Source organism: Siphateles boraxobius, unplaced genomic scaffold (assembly GCF_051911475.1).
Source record: "Siphateles boraxobius isolate OS27281-9 unplaced genomic scaffold, OSU_SipBor_1 249, whole genome shotgun sequence".
Taxonomy (NCBI): domain Eukaryota; kingdom Metazoa; phylum Chordata; class Actinopteri; order Cypriniformes; family Leuciscidae; genus Siphateles; species Siphateles boraxobius.
Window position 1 is genome coordinate 80001 of NW_027508865.1, and position 21113 is coordinate 101113.

The following is a 21113-nucleotide window of genomic DNA, read 5'->3' on the forward strand; positions in this document are numbered from 1 at the left end:
CTACTAGTTACAGCAGCAAATAAACATCAATGAACATCAGAAGATCCAGAACAACTTCCTGAAGTCAATCATGTCTCATATAATCCATAAATCAGTGTTTCGACCGTCAATAAAACAGCCGGAGAACAATAATGCCACATTTACCTCAGAAAAGCCATTCTGTGTCCATAAACTCGATGTCCGCACCAACAGTTGAGGTCTGGACTAGCTGTTTGTATCCGTTATGTATAATAAAAGTCGTGAAATAACTGTCTAATAATAACTACATTAATGTGCCTCAAACTTCTACAATGCCAAAATAACGGATTTTCTCATCATCTCAGCTGATCAACGGTCTAACTGTCAGAATGGAGATGAGCCAATCGGATAAAAGGGGGCGGGGCTTAATACAAAGCGCGAGCGCGCCGTCGAAAATGAAATTTCCTGGCTTTTTTCATGATAATAACAGAGGTCTATGGGCTATGTAACTACCCTCTAATACTATAACCACTATATACGTTTCAAAACAGTTAATCCACAGACAAATGCACAGAGCCTGCATAAAGTAGCTCTGCCTTTTCACGAGCCGTTTTGACTTCGGTAAAAAATATGATGTCAGAACTACTCAGTCTACTACTACTCTCACCCGAGCTCTGCCCAGCATTTCTCAGCCCTTTACCCAACCCAGACAACCCAGACAACATCAGACAACCCAGACAACCCAGACAACACCAAACAACCCAGACAACACCAAACAACACCAAACAACCCAGACAACATCATCTCTGAGCAACAACAACAGACATGTCGAGAAATGCTGTTCTGTTCTGTTCTCTCTCTCTCTCTCTCTCTCTCTCTCTCTCTCTCTCTCTCTCTCTCTCTCTCTCTCTCTCTCTTCTGTCTGTCTCTCTCTCTTTCTGTCTGTCTGTTTCTCTCTCTCTGTCTCTCTTTCTGTCTCTCTCTTTCTCTCTCTCTCTTTTTCTTTCTCTCTCTCTCTCTCTCTCTCACACACACACACACACACACTCTCTCTCTTTCTGTCTGTCAGTCTCTCTCTCTCTCTCTCTCTCTCTCTCTCTCTCTCTCTCTCTCTCTCTCTCTCTCTCTCTCTCTCTCTCCCTCTCTCTCTCTCTCTCTCTCTCTCTCTCTCACACACACACACACACACACTCTCTCTCTTTCTGTCTGTCAGTCTCTCTCTCTCTCTCTCTCTCTCTCTCTCTCTCTCTCTCTCTCTCTCTCTCTCTCTCTCTCTCTCTCTCTCTCTCTCTCTCAGCATCACACGTTGTTCTTATTTCAGTCCATTATCATCTGCTCTCTTCTCCTGCATTATTGAGAGCTGCTAAAGCCGCTGCTTGTTTAAAAGCTTCTCGTGAATATTTAAGAACTCACTCACGGCTGACCGAGAGCATGATGGGAGAAATCACAGGAAAACACGAGAAAAGAGGAAATAGGACGCATGAGAAGCTGTGACGTCCTGTTAATGTGCCACTACAGCACACACACCTGCGATGGACAAACACGTGCAAATATACAACATCAAATAAAAGGTAAATTAAAATAAAAAATTATATTATAATGAAATAAAATAAAAAATATATAGTAAATTAAATGTATTTTAATCACACACTCACTCTCTCACTCACACACACACACACAGGATTTATATGCTGCATCCTACAATCCCAGACACACAGATCCACATCACAGACTATAAGCATAAAATCAGATCAAAACTCGTGATGCGCTTTCATACGATCATTAATGGAGAATATGACCATGGTGAAAACAATGCCTTAAAATTTCTGGATGTCATCTTTGACATACTAGCCATTTTATGATTTACTTTGTGTTTTGTTGTTTGTCATTAAAAAACATATAAAATAAGAACTCTGACAACTCTGTGACAACATGCCCCGAGCGAAAACTGGAAATGCTCCGGATATTGAGAAGAGAAAGAGTCCAGCAGAGCGTGTGAAAGCATCGGACTTTGTGTTTCAGAGACCGTGAATAACCCGAGACACATGAGCGGACCCGAGCCGGTCCTGAGCATCCCTGCATCTGAGAAGAGCAGAAACACACTCGTGTCTGCAGACGCCACACTGAACTATCAGAAACACACACACACCCTGAGGAACAGCTCATGAAATAACTCTTATTCACAGTGCATCTAATGTAGATCGTTTACATGGAGTTCTGCGTTATGTAATGATGCACTGACTTCTATTAAAGGTGCAATGTGTAAAAAAATTGAGTATCTATTAATAGAAATGCAATATGACATCTATAACTACGTGTTCAGTGGTGTATAAAGAACTTACTTAATAAACCGTAATGTTTTTATTACCTTAGAGTGAGACGTTTATATCTACATAGGCTCGGGAATCCCCTTCTATGAAGGTCGCCATATTGTGACGTCATGTTTCTACCGTAGCCGACAGCGAACACACAGCGTTACAGAGCGCGTTTCGTCACTACCTTGAAAGAGAAGCCGCTGAAAGCTAGAAGCTATCCATAAACGCCGTGAGTAGTGAATTTTCCCTTGTCAGTGGTGTAAATATGTAGTTGGATTGTTTCATGTAACTTAATTCTTCTCCCTCGCTGTGTTATGGCTTTGCTATGTGGGGATAAATGTGCTGGTTACGTTCGTGAGACAGCTGATTAGTACTCTTGTCATTGACCGTAAAACAGTAAGTATTCTGGGTCAGAGAGAGAGGCTGTAGGACGTGTGTTTGGACGAACGACTGAAAACTCTGAAATTATCGTACATTATGGGATTTTTTTCATTATTGATCGTACATCGTACAGTGGTCAAAATTATCGTACAAATACGATAATTATCGTACATCTGGCAACCCTGATGAGTGAGATTGGCCTGTTTTGTTATTGCTGGAGTTTCTGAAGCTCGTGTAAAGACTCCGCCCTCTTCTGAACGGAGGCGGAGCTGCAGCTCATTTGCATTTAAAGCGACACACACAAAAACGGCGCGTTTTTGCTCACATCCAAAAAGAGGGCAAATTTGACAAGCTATAAAAAATGATCTGGTATTTTGAGCTGAAATTTCACACACACATTCTGGAGACACCAGAGATTTATATTACATCTGGTGAAAAGGGGCATAATATGTCACCTTTAAATTTGACTGTTGGTTGTAGCATGAAAATATCCTGTAACTTTCAGAAAACTAAAGTCAAACAAAAACAAGTAATGCAGTTTCTGAAGTCATCACACAGATGAACATCAGCGCGTGTGATCGAGAGAGATCCTCGTCGGTTCCTCAACACTGTTACTGCTCAACTCATGAGAAGAGTAAAACATGTAACGAGTGTGAAAGAAGAGAAAGTAAACAGTGTTTCTGTGCTAAAAACTCTTAGTCAGGAGATTTCTGTTAACAGAAAAAAGACAGAAGAAGAAAAAGCTGGACACAAAACAATCAATAAAGGAAGAGAAAGTCTAAGCTCAGCGAGAAGAAACTGCTCTTGTTTCACTTCAGTGTCAATAAAACAACCCAAAGATCTATAGATGTTCTCTTAAGGACACGGACGCCGTTTGTGGCTTTAAATCAGTGAAAGACTGATAAATCACAAGATCTGTGAGTGTGAACTCTTAAAGTCACCATCAAATCAAAATGAACAATTCTTGTTTTTTTATGTAATATTGCAGTGTTTATTCTAAATGATTTATAGGTGCACATCATCATTATTGTGGGTTACAATCTTGAATCAGAATAAGTTCCTCTTGCAGCATCTCTTCTCTTCTCTGATGACGAGGGCGGGGCTATAACCTGTCACTCACATGACATCAGCCAATAGCAAACCACAATCATCCAATCAATTCCCCACAGACACAGTCAAGCCCCGCCCACATGTTTTCTTGTTCCAGAAGCGTTTCACTCGATATACGACACAATAGAGGAGAAACTTCTGTTTTATGTAGACTTTAATGTGACAATGAATGAATGAGACGTCGCTGCACGCCTGAAGAAGCTTTCGCTCGCAAGATTTGCTCTGAGCGCAGATGTTTTGTCCTTGAAATAAATGGCCTGCTGGAACAACAGAGAGAGAGAGAGAGAGACAGAGAGAGAGAGAGAGAGAGACAGAGAGAGAGAGAGAGAGAGAGAGAGAGAGAGAGAGAGAGAAGAGAGAGAGAGAGAGACAGAGAGAGAGAGAGAGAGAGAGAGAGAGAGAGAGACTTTGACTTTAAGATCACTTTATTTACAAAAAAATTAAAGATATAACATTTTTAGCAGGTAGAAGCAGCGCAAAAGATTTTAAAACAGTCTCAAGACGTTAAAATAGCATCTTAGAAAAATGTAAAGGTTTTCCCTCTTTTTCCCTTTTTCTTTCCTTTCGTTACAATCAAACTTCACTAATGCATAAATTTTAAGACAGCCATCAACATCGCAATTACATTAGTTCATATATTACATTAGTCAACATCGCAATTACATTAGTTCATATCCCATTTACATCTGAAAACATCAGTCATTAATCAACTTGTAATAGCTTAAACTCTATATTGATTTTATTAACCCCTCTAACACTGCAAACACATCAGTTGATATAACATTATTCAAATTTCCTTTTTGTGACAACTAAATTGCCATTTTAGCTTTCCCAAATAAATGTCTTTATATAACATGAACTTCTCTTTGTTTCCTGCTGTATCTAGGCCCATAAATTAAAAATATAGGCATATAAACTTCCCCCAGGGTCTGACACCTCTCCTCTAATTTGATAATGGCTTTAGCATAAAACAGTTAAAAAACTAATGAAAAACTTTTCCTGAGAGAGAAAAACAGAGAGAGAGAAAAGAGACGCATCCAAACTCTTCCGACGCCACGATCCCATAAACATTCTCGAGCAGGAACACGCTTCAGATAAAAACAAGCCAAAATAAACACGACTGTGATTCCTGAATGGACGGGAAACTGCTGGATCATTACAGCATGACAGACTCTCACACACACACACACACACACTGGTTCCTCCATCAGCGGTCAGTCAGAGTTAGAGTCGCTGACACGATGAGTTTACACCGGCTTTACTGCGTCTTCCACTTAGAAGCAGCTTACGGCAGGTTTGTTTACAGCACACCAGGATTTAGTGCATCAGATTAGACGCTCACATACCGCACACAACACATACACTATATTGCCAAAAGTAGGCATCCAGACGCTACTACACACATTTCAATTTACAATCACGCTTCTCTGTCTGGCAATCTGATGGACGAGTCTGGGTTTGGTGGTTGCCAGGAGAACGGGCCTTGCCTGACTGCATTGTGCCAAGTGTAAAGTTTGGTGGAGGGGGAGTTATGGTGTGGGGTTGTTTGGTGGAGGGGGATTATGGTGTGGGGTTGTTTGGTGGAGGGGGGATTATGGTGTGGGGTTGTTTGGTGGAGGGGGATTATGGTGTGGGGTTGTTTGGTGGAGGGGGATTATGGTGTGGGGTTGTTTGGTGGAGGGGGATTATGGTGTGGGGTTGTTTGGTGGAGGGGGGATTATGGTGTGGGGTTGTTTGGTGGAGGGGGAGTTATGGTGTGGGGTTGTTTGGTGGAGGGGGGATTATGGTGTGGGGTTGTTTGGTGGAGGGGGATTATGGTGTGGGGTTGTTTGGTGGAGGGGGATTATGGTGTGGGGTCGTTTGGTGGAGGGGGGATTATGGTGTGGGGTCGCTTGGTGGAGGGGAGATTATGGTGTGGGGTTGTTTGGTGGAGGGGGGATTATGGTGTGGGGTTGTTTGGTGGAGTGGAGGGGGGATTATGGTGTGGGGTTGTTTGGTGGAGGGGGGATTATGGTGTGGGGTTGTTTGGTGGAGGGGGATTATGATGCGGGGTTGTTTGGTGGAGGGGGTTTATGGTGTGGGGTTGTTTGGTTGAGGGGGATTATGGTGTGGGGTTGTATGGTGGAGGGGGATTATGGTGTGGGGTTGTTTGGTTGAGGGGGGATTATGGTGTGGGGTTGTTTGGTGGATGGGGGATTATGGTGTGGGGTTGTTTGGTGGAGGGGGGATTATGGTGTGGGGTTGTTTGGTTGAGGGGGGATTATGGTGTGGGGTTGTTTGGTGGATGGGGATTATGGTGTGGGGTTGTTTGGTGGAGGGGGGATTATGGTGTGGGGTTGTTTGGTGGAGGGGGGTTATGGTGTGGGGTGGTTTGATGGAGGGGGGATTATGGTGTGGGGTTGTTTGATGGAGGGGGGATTATGGTGTGGGGTGGTTTGATGGAGGGGGGATTATGGTCTGGGGTTGTTTGGTGGAGGGGGATTATGGTGTGGGGTTGTTTGGTGGAGGGGGGATTATGGTGTGAGGTTGTTTGATGGAGGGGGATTATGGTGTGGGGTTGTTTGGTGGAGGGGGGATTATGGTGTGGGGTTGTTTGGTGGAGGGGGATTATGGTGTGGGGTTGTTTGGTGGAGGGGGGATTATGGTGTGGGGTTGTTTGGTGGAGGGGGGGTTATGTGTGGGGTGGTTTGATGGAGGGGGATTATGGTGTGGGGTTGTTTGATGGAGGAGGGATTATGGTGTGGGGTTGTTTGGTGGAGGGGGATTATGGTGTGGGGTTGTTTGGTGGAGGGGGGGTTATGGTGTGGGGTTGTTTGGTGGAGGGGGGATTATGGTGTGGGGATGTTTGGTGGAGGGGGGATTATGGTGTGGGGTTGTTTGGTGGAGGGGGGGTTATGGTGTGGGGTTGTTTGGTGGAGGGGGGATTATGGTGTGGGGATGTTTGATGGAGGAGGGATTATGGTGTGGGGTTGTTTGGTGGAGGGGGATTATGGTGTGGGGTTGTTTGGTGGAGGGGGGATTATGGTGTGGGGTTGTTTGATGGAGGGGTGATTATGGTGTGGGGTTGTTTGATGGAGGGGGGATTATGGTGTGGGGATGTTTTTCAGGCTTGGCCTCTTAGTTCCAGTGAAAGGAACTCTTAATGCTTCAGCATACCAAGACATTTTGGACAATTTCATGCTCCCAAATTTGTGTGAAGAGTTTGTGGATGTTCCTGTTCCAACATGACTGCGCTCCAGTGCACAAAGCAGGTCCATAAACACATGGATGAGGAGTTAGGTGTGGAGGAACTGGACTGGCTGCACAGAGTCCTGAGCTCAACCCGATAGAACAGCTTAGGGATGAATAGCAGTGGAGACTGAGAGCTTCTCGTCCAACATCAGTGCCGGACCTCACTAATGCACTTCTGGAAGAATGGTCAAAAATTACCATAATCCATATTAAACCCCAAGGATCAGGAATGGGATGTCATTAAAGTTCATGTGCATGTAAAGCCAGATGTCGCAAAAATTTTGGCAATATATATGTGGGGAAGAGTCTGTCTGATACACACTGCTATTCCTCAAGCTCGCAACACCACGGACACGGGTTTGATTCCCAGAGAATGCACAAACTCAGGGCTTGCAAAGTAGTTAGCCGGACGTCTCGGGGCTATTGTGAATGCTTTACTTTGCGTGTCAGAATGTTTGAATCCATGTGTTAACACACGATCACCGTGAAGCTGCTTTGAATCAAACAAATCTGTATGGTAAAAAGCACTACATAAATAAAGGTGACTTGACCATCATATATTCTGCTATAAACAGCATTGAATAATTAGAGCACCATTTACTTGCCTCAAAAAAGTCTGGTATTATTATTATTATTATTTATTGCTACACTTCAGTATGTGAATTATTCCATCAGAAAATGAACACTTTTAGCGTTTTCAAACTTTAAAACAACGGAGCTGCGCACTTGTGGATATTTGTGTTTTGAAAAAGTTTTTGATTGATTTTGAGTCCTAACCAATTTTCAACATTAAAAATTGTCTTTTTATTTGGGCAAGTAAAATTCATTTCGGGCTACCAAAACCTGAAGAGTGCCTGCCAGCGATTTTGAAATTTTGCGAGCCCTGACTGACTGAATGCAAGTCGCTTTAGATAAAAAGCATAAATAAAGAGCATGCCTCACATCTGATCGGATGTCATTTATATAATGTTTTGTGTTTTTAAAGCAAAATTATGCTTTCGAATATAATAAAGCATGAAAAAGAGCTTAAACACAATGAATTATAGACACGCATCTCTGTCTATGTGAATCAAACCATCATTAGTTCCTCATTACATGCTTAGAAAAAACACACGGATATCGCAGAGGAAAATGTTTCCAGCGTGTTGAACTACCAGTTTGCGACAGTACGGTTTCAGGTAACAGTCGAGACGAGCTTGTTGATTTCTTCAACGATGCATCGCATTATTAGCTAGCCGAGAAATCTAGACACACCCTATAGCGGCAGCGAAATGTACTTTGCAGCCAGTAGTCTAACAACTCTCCGTTGGCTTTCGAGCTGGAAAAACCAAACTCTAGTCAGGCCAATCACATTGTGTATAGAGTTGGTGGGTGGGCTTAACATAATGACGGCAGAGTTGTGACGGTTCCGCGTGAATTCCCTGCAACTTGAAAACACAGAAGATGCTGGTGCAGCTGGCGAACAGCGGGCTTACGAATCGGCTTCAGCCGCGACTCTGGAGGACTCGGAGTTCAGCTTTTTTTTGAGAAAAGAACAAAGAATGGCACTCAAGTCATTCTTAACAAAGGAAGATGTGTTCGGAGTTTTGCTGACCGGCAAAAGTTTAATATATCAACTAGCTCCGCTGGTGGGAGATGCATGGGACTCACTCAGACACAACCGCCGTTGCACTGGTTGGTTGTAGCGCTAGCTTATTGTGTGCAGAGGGAATGTGCAAGACAACCTTTTATCCCGCCCTCGGATTGAGCGCTGCCAATGGTGAGTTCCCAGACCTAACATCTTGATGTGGGTCCGGTTTGCCAGGCTATCGCACTATAGCAGTGAAACAGCGAGTTACAGCATTGTACGGGAGACACACTCCTGACCGGAGAAACACACACTCCTTACGGGAGAAGCACACACTCCTTACGGGAGAAACACACACTCCTGACCAGAGAAACACACACTCCTGACGGGAGACACACACACTCCTGACGGGAGAAACACACACTCCTTACGGGAGAAACACACACTCCTGACCAGAGAAACACACACTCCTGACGGGAGACACACACACTCCTGACCGGAGAAACACACACTCCTTACGGGAGAAGCACACACTCCTTACGGGAGAAACACACACTCCTGACCAGAGAAACACACACTCCTGACCAGAGAAACACACAGTCCTGACCGGAGAAACACAGACTCCTTACGGGAGAAACACACACTCCTTACGGGAGAAACACACACTCCTGACGGGAGAAACACACACTCCTGACCGGAGACACACACTCCTGACCGGAGAAACACACACTCCTTACGGGAGAAACACACACTCCTGACCGGAGAAACACACACTCCTGACCGGAGAAACACACACTCCTGACCGGAGAAACACACACTCCTGACCGGAGAAACACACACTCCTGACCGGAGAAACACACAATCCTGACCGGAGAAACACGCACTCCTGACCGGAGACATACACACTCCTGACGGGAGAAACACACACTCCTGACGGGAGAAACACACTCCTGACGGGAGAAACACACACTCCTGACGGGAGAAACACACACTCCTGACGGGAGAAACACACACCACTCCTCCTGACGGGAGAAACACACACTCCTGACCGGAGAAACACACAATCCTTACGGGGGAAACATACACTCCTGACGGGAGAAACACACACTCCTGACCGGAGAAACACAAACTCCAGACCGGAGAAACACACACTCCTGACCGGAGAAACACACACTCCTGACGGGAGAAACACACACTCCTGACCGGAGAAACACACACTCCTGACCGGAGAAACACACACTCCTGACCGGAGAAACACACACTCCTGACGGGAGAAACACACACTCCTGAGGGGAGAAACACACACTCCTGACGGGAGAAACACACTCCTGACCGGAGAAACACACACTCCTGACGGGAGAAACACACACTCCTGACGGGAGAAACACACACTCCTGACGGGAGAAACACACACTCCTGACCAGAGAAACACACACTCCTGACCCGGAGAAACACACACTCCTGACGGGAGAAACACACACTCCGGACGGGAGAAACACACACTCCTGACCGGAGAAACACACAGTCCTGACCGGAGAAACACACACTCCTTACGGGAGAAACACACACTCCTTACGGGAGAAACACACACTCCTGACCGGAGACACACTCCTGACCGGAGAAACACACTCCTGACCGGAGAAACACACACTCCTTACGGGAGAAACACACACTCCTTACGGGAGAAACACACACTCCTGACGGGAGAAACACACACTCCTGACCGGAGAAACACACACTCCTGACGGGAGAAACACACACTCCTGACGGGAGAAACACACACTCCTGACGGGAGAAACACACACTCCTGACGGGAGACACACTCCTGACCGGAGAAACACACACTCCTGACCGGAGAAACACACACTCCTGACCGGAGAAACACACACTCCTGACGGGAGAAACACACACTCCTGACGGGAGAAACACACACTCCTGACGGGAGAAACACACACTCCTGACGGGAGAGACACACACTCCTGACGGGAGAAACACACACTCCTGACGGGAGAAACACACACTCCTGACGGGAGAAACACACACTCCTGACGGGAGAGACACACACTCCTGATGGGAGAAACACACACTCCTGACGGGAGAAACACACACTCCTGACCGGAGAAACACACACTCCTGACCGGAGAAACACACACTCCTGACGGGAGAAACACACACTCCTGACGGGAGAAACACACACTCCTGAGGGGAGAAACACACACTCCTGACGGGAGAAACACACTCCTGACCGGAGAAACACACACTCCTGACGGGAGAAACACACACTCCTGACGGGAGAAACACACACTCCTGACGGGAGAAACACACACTCCTGACGGGAGAAACACACACTCCTGACCAGAGAAACACACACTCCTGACCGGAAACACACTCCTGACCGGAGAAACACACAGTCCTGACCGGAGAAACACACACTCCTGACCGGAGAAACACACACTCCTTACGGGAGAAACACACACTCCTGACCAGAGAAACACACACTCCTTACGGGAGAAACACACACTCCTGACGGGAGAAACACACACTCCTGACCGGAGAAACACACACTCCTGACGGGAGAAACACACACTCCTGACGGGAGAAACACACACTCCTGACGGGAGAAACACACAGTCCTGACCGGAGAAACACACTCCTGACCGGAGAAACACACACTCCTTACGGGAGAAACACACACTCCTGACCGGAGACACACTCCTGACCGGAGAAACACACAGTCCTGACCGGAGAAACACACTCCTGACCGGAGAAACACACACTCCTTACGGGAGAAACACACACTCCTGACGGGAGAAACACACACTCCTGACCGGAGAAACACACACTCCTGACGGGAGAAACACACACTCCTGACGGGAGAAACACACACTCCTGACGGGAGAAACACACACTCCTGACGGGAGAGACACACACTCCTGACGGGAGAAACACACACTCCTGACGGGAGAAACACACACTCCTGACGGGAGAGACACACACTCCTGACCGGAGAAACACACACTCCTGACGGGAGAAACACACACTCCTGACGGGAGAAACACACACTCCTGACGGGAGAAACACACACTCCTGACCCGGAGAAACACACACTCCTGACGGGAGAAACACACACTCCTGACGGGAGAGAAACACACTCCTGACCGGAGAAACACACACTCCTTACCGGAGAAACACACACTCCTGACGGGAGAAACACACACTCCTGACGGGAGAAACACACACTCCTGACGGGAGAAACACACACTCCTGACGGGAGAAACACACACTCCTGACGGGAGAAACACACACTCCTGACCGGAGAAACACACACTCCTGACGGGAGAAACACACACTGGTGATGGGAGAAACACACACTCCTGACCCGGAGAAACACACACTCCTGACCGGAGAAACACACACTCCTGACCGGAGAAACACACACTCCTGACGGGAGAAACACACACTCCTGAGGGGAGAAACACACACTCCTGACGGGAGAAACACACTCCTGACCGGAGAAACACACACTCCTGACGGGAGAAACACACACTCCTGACGGGAGAAACACACACTCCTGACGGGAGAAACACACACTCCTGACGGGAGAAACACACACTCCTGACCAGAGAAACACACACTCCTGACCGGAGACACACTCCTGACCGGAGAAACACACAGTCCTGACCGGAGAAACACACACTCCTGACGGGAGAAACACACACTCCTGACGGGAGAAACACACAGTCCTGACCGGAGAAACACACTCCTGACCGGAGAAACACACACTCCTTACGGGAGAAACACACACTCCTGACCGGAGACACACTCCTGACCGGAGAAACACACAGTCCTGACCGGAGAAACACACTCCTGACCGGAGAAACACACACTCCTGACGGGAGAAACACACACTCCTGACGGGAGAAACACACACTCCTGACGGGAGAGACACACACTCCTGACGGGAGAAACACACACTCCTGACGGGAGAAACACACACTCCTGACGGGAGAGACACACACTCCTGACCGGAGAAACACACACTCCTGACGGGAGAAACACACACTCCTGACGGGAGAAACACACACTCCTGACGGGAGAAACACACACTCCTGACGGGAGAAACACACACTCCTGACGGGAGAAACACACACTCCTGACGGGAGAGAAACACACTCCTGACCGGAGAAACACACACTCCTTACCGGAGAAACACACACTCCTGACGGGAGAAACACACACTCCTGACGGGAGAAACACACACTCCTGACGGGAGAAACACACACTCCTGACGGGAGAAACACACACTCCTGACGGGAGAAACACACACTCCTGACCGGAGAAACACACACTCCTGACGGGAGAAACACACACTGGTGATGGGAGAAACACACACTCCTGACCCGGAGAAACACACACTCCTGACCGGAGAAACACACACTCCTGACCGGAGAAACACACACTCCTGACGGGAGAAACACACACTCCTGAGGGGAGAAACACACACTCCTGACGGGAGAAACACACTCCTGACCGGAGAAACACACACTCCTGACGGGAGAAACACACACTCCTGACGGGAGAAACACACACTCCTGACGGGAGAAACACACACTCCTGACGGGAGAAACACACACTCCTGACCAGAGAAACACACACTCCTGACCGGAGACACACTCCTGACCGGAGAAACACACAGTCCTGACCGGAGAAACACACACTCCTGACCGGAGAAACACACACTCCTTACGGGAGAAACACACACTCCTGACCAGAGAAACACACACTCCTGACCGGAGACACACTCCTGACCGGAGAAACACACACTCCTGACCGGAGAAACACACTCCTGACCGGAGAAACACACACTCCTTACGGGAGAAACACACACTCCTTACGGGAGAAACACACACTCCTGACGGGAGAAACACACACTCCTGACCGGAGAAACACACACTCCTGACGGGAGAAACACACACTCCTGACCCGGAGAAACACACACTCCTGACCGGAGAAACACACTCCTGACCGGAGAAACACACACTCCTTACGGGAGAAACACACACTCCTTACGGGAGAAACACACACTCCTGACGGGAGAAACACACACTCCTGACCGGAGAAAAACACACTCCTGACGGGAGAAACACACACTCCTGACGGGAGAAACACACACTCCTGACGGGAGAAACACACACTCCTGACGGGAGAGACACACACTCCTGACGGGAGAAACACACACTCCTGACGGGAGAAACACACACTCCTGACGGGAGAGACACACACTCCTGACCGGAGAAACACACACTCCTTACCGGAGAAACACACACTCCTGACGGGAGAAACACACACTCCTGACGGGAGAAACACACACTCCTGACGGGAGAAACACACACTCCTGACGGGAGAAACACACACTCCTGACGGGAGAGAAACACACTCCTGACGGGAGAGAAACACACTCCTGACCGGAGAAACACACACTCCTTACCGGAGAAACACACACTCCTGACGGGAGAAACACACACTCCTGACGGGAGAAACACAGACTCCTGACGGGAGAAACACACACTCCTGACGGGAGAAACACACACTCCTGACGGGAGAAACACACACTCCTGACGGGAGAAACACACACTCCTGACGGGAGAAACACACACTCCTGACGGGAGAAACACACACTCCTGACCGGAGAAACACACACTCCTGACGGGAGAAACACACACTGGTGATGGGAGAAACACACACTCCTGACCCGGAGAAACACACACTCCTGACCCGGAGAAACACACACTCCTGACCCGAAGAAACACACACTCCTGATGGGAGAAACACACACTCCTGACGGGAGAAACACACACTCCTAATGGGAGAAACACACACTCCTGACCGGAGAAACACACACTCCTGACCCGGAGAAACACACACTCCTGACCCGGAGAAACACACACTCCTGACGGGAGAAACACACACTCCTGACCCGGAGAAACACACACTCCTGACGGGAGAAACACACACTCCTGACGGGAGAAACACACACTCCTGACGGGAGAAACACACACTCCTGACGGGAGAAACACACACTCCTGACGGGAGAAACACACACTCCTGACGGGAGAAACACACACTCCTGACGGGAGAAACACACACTCCTGACCCGGAGAAACACACACTCCTGACCCGGAGAAACACACACTCCTGACGGGAGAAACACACACTCCTGACCCGGAGAAACACACACTCCTGACGGGAGAAACACACACTCCTGATGGGAGAAACACACACTCCTGACGGGAGAAACACACACTCCTGACGGGAGAAACACACACTCCTGACGGGAGAAACACACACTCCTGACGGGAGAAACACACACTCCTGACGGGAGAAACACACACACACACTCCTGACGGGAGAAACACACACTCCTGACGGGAGAAACACACACTCCTGACGGGAGAAACACACACTCCTGACGGGAGAAACACACACTCCTGACGGGAGAAACACACACTCCTGACGGGAGAAACACACACTCCTGACGGGAGAAACACACACTCCTGACGGGAGAAACACACACACACACTCCTGACGGGAGAAACACACACTCCTGACGGGAGAAACACACACTCCTGATGGGAGAAACACACACTCCTGACCGGAGAAACACACACTCCTGACCCGGAGAAACACACACTCCTGACGGGAGAAACGCACACTCCTGATGGGAGAAACACACACTCCTGACCTGAGAAACACACACTCCTGACCGGAGAATTACACACTCCTGACCCGGAGAAACACACACTCCTGACCCGGAGAAACACACACTCCTGACCCGGAGAAACACACACTCCTGACGGGAGAAACACACACTCCTGACCCGGAGAAACACACACTCCTGACCGGAGAAACACACACTCCTGACCCGGAGAAACACACACTCCTGACGGGAGAAACACACACTCCTGACGGGAGAAACACACACTCCTGACCCGGAGAAACACACACTCCTGACCCGGAGAAACACACACTCCTGACGGGAGAAACACACACTCCTGACGGGAGAAACACACACTCCTGACGGGAGAAACACACACTCCTGACGGGAGAAACACACACTCCTGAAGGGAGAAACACACACTCCTGACGGGAGAGAAACACACTCCTGACCGGAGAAACACACACTCCTTACCGGAGAAACACACACTCCTGACGGGAGAAACACACACTCCTGACGGGAGAAACACACACTCCTGACGGGAGAAACACACACTCCTGAAGGGAGAAACACACACTCCTGACGGGAGAAACACACACTCCTGACGGGAGAAACACACACTCCTGACGGGAGAAACACACACTCCTGACGGGAGAAACACACACTCCTGACCGGAGAAACACACACTCCTGACGGGAGAAACACACACTGGTGATGGGAGAAACACACACTCCTGACCCGGAGAAACACACACTCCTGACCCGGAGAAACACACACTCCTGACCCGAAGAAACACACACTCCTGATGGGAGAAACACACACTCCTGACGGGAGAAACACACACTCCTGATGGGAGAAACACACACTCCTGACCGGAGAAACACACACTTCTGACCCGGAGAAACACACACTCCTGACCCGGAGAAACACACACTCCTGACGGGAGAAACACACACTCCTGACCCGGAGAAACACACACTCCTGACGGGAGAAACACACACTCCTGATGGGAGAAACACACACTCCTGACGGGAGAAACACACACTCCTGACGGGAGAAACACACACTCCTGACGGGAGAAACACACACTCCTGACGGGAGAAACACACACACACACTCCTGACGGGAGAAACACACACTCCTGACGGGAGAAACACACACTCCTGACGGGAGAAACACACACTCCTGACGGGAGAAACACACACTCCTGATGGGAGAAACACACACTCCTGACCGGAGAAACACACACTCCTGACCCGGAGAAACACACACTCCTGACCCGGAGAAACACACACTCCTGACGGGAGAAACACACACTCCTGACCGGAGAAACACACACTCCTGACCGGAGAAACACACACTCCTGACCCGGAGAAACACACACTCCTGACCCGGAGAAACACACACTCCTGACCCGGAGAAACACACACTCCTGACGGGAGAAACACACACTCCTGACCCGGAGAAACACACACTCCTGACCGGAGAAACACACACTCCTGACCCGGAGAAACACACACTCCTGACGGGAGAAACACACACTCCTGACGGGAGAAACACACACTCCTGACCCGGAGAAACACACACTCCTGACCCGGAGAAACACACACTCCTGACGGGAGAAACACACACTCCGGACGGGAGAAACACACACTCCTGATGGGAGAAACACACACTCCTGATGGGAGAAACACACACTCCTGATGGGAGAAACACACACTCCTGATGGGAGAAACACACACTCCTGATGGGAGAAACACACACTCCTGATGGGAGAAACACACACTCCTGAGGGGAGAAACACACACTCCTGACGGGAGAAACACACACTCCTGACGGGAGAAACACACACTCCTGACGGGAGAAACACACACTCCTGACCCGGAGAAACACACACTCCTGACCCGGAGAAACACACACTCCTGACGGGAGAAACACACACTCCTGACGGGAGAAACACACACTCCTGACGGGAGAAACACACACTCCTGACCGGAGAAACACACACTCCTGACGGGAGAAACACACACTCCTGACCCGGAGACACACACACTCCTGATGGGAGAAACACACACTCCTGACGGGAGAAACACACACTCCTGACGGGAGAAACACACACTCCTGACGGGAGAAACACACACTCCTGACCCGGAGAAACACACACTCCTGACCCGGAGAAACACACACTCCTGACGGGAGAAACACACACTCCTGATGGGAGAAACACACACTCCTGATGGGAGAAACACACACTCCTGATGGGAGAAACACACACTCCTGATGGGAGAAACACACACTCCTGATGGGAGAAACACACACTCCTGATGGGAGAAACACACACTCCTGATGGGAGAAACACACACTCCTGATGGGAGAAACACACACTCCTGATGGGAGAAACACACACTCCTGAGGGGAGAAACACACACTCCTGACGGGAGAAACACACACTCCTGACGGGAGAAACACACACTCCTGACGGGAGAAACACACACTCCTGACCCGGAGAAACACACACTCCTGACCCGGAGAAAAACACACTCCTGACCCGGAGAAACACACACTCCTGACCCGGAGAAACACACACTCCTGACGGGAGAAACACACACTCCTGACGGGAGAAACACACACTCCTGACCCGGAGAAACACACACTCCTGACGGGAGAAACACACACTCCTGACCCGGAGAAACACACACTCCTGACCCGGAGAAACACACACTCCTGACCCGGAGAAACACACACTCCTGACGGGAGAAACACACACTCCTGACGGGAGAAACACACACTCCTGACGGGAGAAACACACACTCCTGACGGGAGAAACACACACTCCTGACGGGAGAAACACACACTCCTGACCCGGAGAAACACACACTCCTGACCCGGAGAAACACACACTCCTGACGGGAGAAACACACACTCCTGACCCGGAGAAACACACACTCCTGACGGGAGAAACACACACTCCTGACGGGAGAAACACACACTCCTGACGGGAGAAACACAGACTCCTGACCGGAGAAACACACACTCCTGACCGGAGAAACACACACTCCTGACGGGAGAAACACACACTCCTGACGGGAGAAACACACACTCCTGACGGGAGAAACACACACTCCTGACGGGAGAAACACACACTCCTGACCGGAGAAACACACACTCCTGACCGGAGAAACACACACTCCTGACGGGAGAAACACACACTCCTGACGGGAGGAACACACACTCCTTACGGGAGAAACACACACTCCTGACGGGAGAAACACACACTCCTGACGGGAGAAACACACACTCCTTACGGGAGAAACACACACTCCTGACCCGGAGAAACACACACTCCTGACGGGAGAAACACACACTCCTGACCGGAGAAACACACACTCCTGACCCGGAGAAACACACACTCCTGACCCGGAGAAACACACACTCCTGACGGGAGAAACACACACTCCTGACGGCAGAAACACACACTCCTGACCAGAGAAACACACACTCCTGACGGGAGAAACACACACTCCTGACGGGAGAAACACACACTCCTGACGGGAGAAACACACACTCCTGACCGGAGAAACACACACTCCTGACGGGAGAAACACACACTCCTGACGGGAGAAACACACACTCCTGACGGGAGAAACACACACTCCTTACGGGAGAAACACACACTCCTGACCGGAGAAACACACACTCCTGACCCGGAGAAACACACACTCCTGACCCGGAGAAACACACACTCCTGACCCGGAGAAACACACACTCCTGACGGGAGAAACACACACTCCTGACGGGAGAAACACACACTCCTGACGGGAGAAACACACACTCCTGACGGGAGAAACACACACTCCTGACGGGAGGAACACACACTCCTTACGGGAGAAACACACACTCCTGACGGGAGAAACACACACTCCTGACGGGAGAAACACACACTCCTGACGGGAGAAACACACACTCCTGACGGGAGAAACACACACTCCTGACGGGAGAAACACACACTCCTGACGGGAGAAACACACACTCCTGACGGGAGAAACACACACTCCTGACGGGAGGAACACACACTCCTTACGGGAGAAACACACACTCCTGACGGGAGAAACACACACTCCTGACGGGAGAAACACACACTCCTGACGGGAGGAACACACACTCCTTACGGGAGAAACACACACTCCTGACGGGAGAAACACACACTCCTGACCCGGAGAAACACACACTCCTGACGGGAGAAACACACACTCCTGACCGGAGAAACACGCACTCCTGACCCGGAGAAACACACACTCCTGACGGGAGAAACACACACTCCTGACCGGAGAAACACGCACTCCTGACCCGGAGAAACACACACTCCTGACCCGGAGAAACACACACTCCTGACGGGAGAAACACACACTCCTGACCCGGAGAAACACACACTCCTGACGGGAGAAACACACACTCCTGACCGGAGAAACACGCACTCCTGACCCGGAGAAACACACACTCCTGACCGGAGAAACACACACTCCTGACGGGAGAAACACACACTCCTGACGGGAGAAACACACACTCCTGACGGGAGAAACACACACTCCTGACCGGAGAAACACACACTCCTGACGGGAGAAACACACACTGGTGATGGGAGAAACACACACTCCTGACCCGGAGAAACACACACTCCTGACCGGAGAAACACACACTCCTGACCGGAGAAACACACACTCCTGACGGGAGAAACACACACTCCTGAGGGGAGAAACACACACTCCTGACGGGAGAAACACACTCCTGACCGGAGAAACACACACTCCTGACGGGAGAAACACACACTCCTGACGGGAGAAACACACACTCCTGACGGGAGAAACACACACTCCTGACGGGAGAAACACACACTCCTGACCGGAGAAACACACACTCCTGACGGGAGAAACACACACTGGTGATGGGAGAAACACACACTCCTGACGGGAGAAACACACTCCTGACCGGAGAAACACACACTCCTGACGGGAGAAACACACACTCCTGACGGGAGAAACACACACTCCTGACGGGAGAAACACACACTCCTGACCAGAGAAACACACACTCCTGACCGGAAACACACTCCTGACCGGAGAAACACACAGTCCTGACCGGAGAAACACACACTCCTGACCGGAGAAACACACACTCCTTACGGGAGAAACACACACTCCTGACCAGAGAAACACACACTCCTTACGGGAGAAACACACACTCCTGACGGGAGAAACACACACTCCTGACCGGAGAAACACACACTCCTGACGGGAGAAACACACACTCCTGACGGGAGAAACACACACTCCTGACGGGAGAAACACACAGTCCTGACCGGAGAAACACACTCCTGACCGGAGAAACACACACTCCTTACGGGAGAAACACACACTCCTGACCGGAGACACACTCCTGACCGGAGAAACACACAGTCCTGACCGGAGAAACACACTCCTGACCGGAGAAACACACACTCCTTACGGGAGAAACACACACTCCTGACGGGAGAAACACACACTCCTGACCGGAGAAACACACACTCCTGACGGGAGAAACACACACTCCTGACGGGAGAAACACACACTCCTGACGGGAGAAACACACACTCCTGACGGGAGAGACACACACTCCTGACGGGAGAAACACACACTCCTGACGGGAGAAACACAAACTCCTGACGGGAGAGACACACACTCCTGACCGGAGAAACACACACTCCTGACGGGAGAAACACACACTCCTGACGGGAGAAACACACACTCCTGACGGGAGAAACACACACTCCTGACGGGAGAAACACACACTCCTGACGGGA

The 21113-nt window shown here is 49.8% G+C and overlaps 1 protein-coding gene across 3 annotated transcripts in view; it reads right to left on the minus strand.

Moving 5' to 3' along the window:
* LOC143749451 (phosphofurin acidic cluster sorting protein 1) overlaps positions 1-21113 on the minus strand; it is a 70317-nt gene that overhangs the window by 35438 nt on the left and 13766 nt on the right. The window contains exon 1 of one of the 3 annotated variants that reach the window (XM_077241947.1): positions 145-310. The exons of the other annotated variants lie outside the window; for them this stretch is intronic. Within the exon in view, the coding sequence (XP_077098062.1) occupies positions 145-158 (14 nt within the window). The 5' untranslated portion in view covers positions 159-310. Of the gene's footprint in view, positions 1-144; positions 311-21113 lie in introns of those variants that run through there. 3 annotated transcript variants of the gene reach the window in all.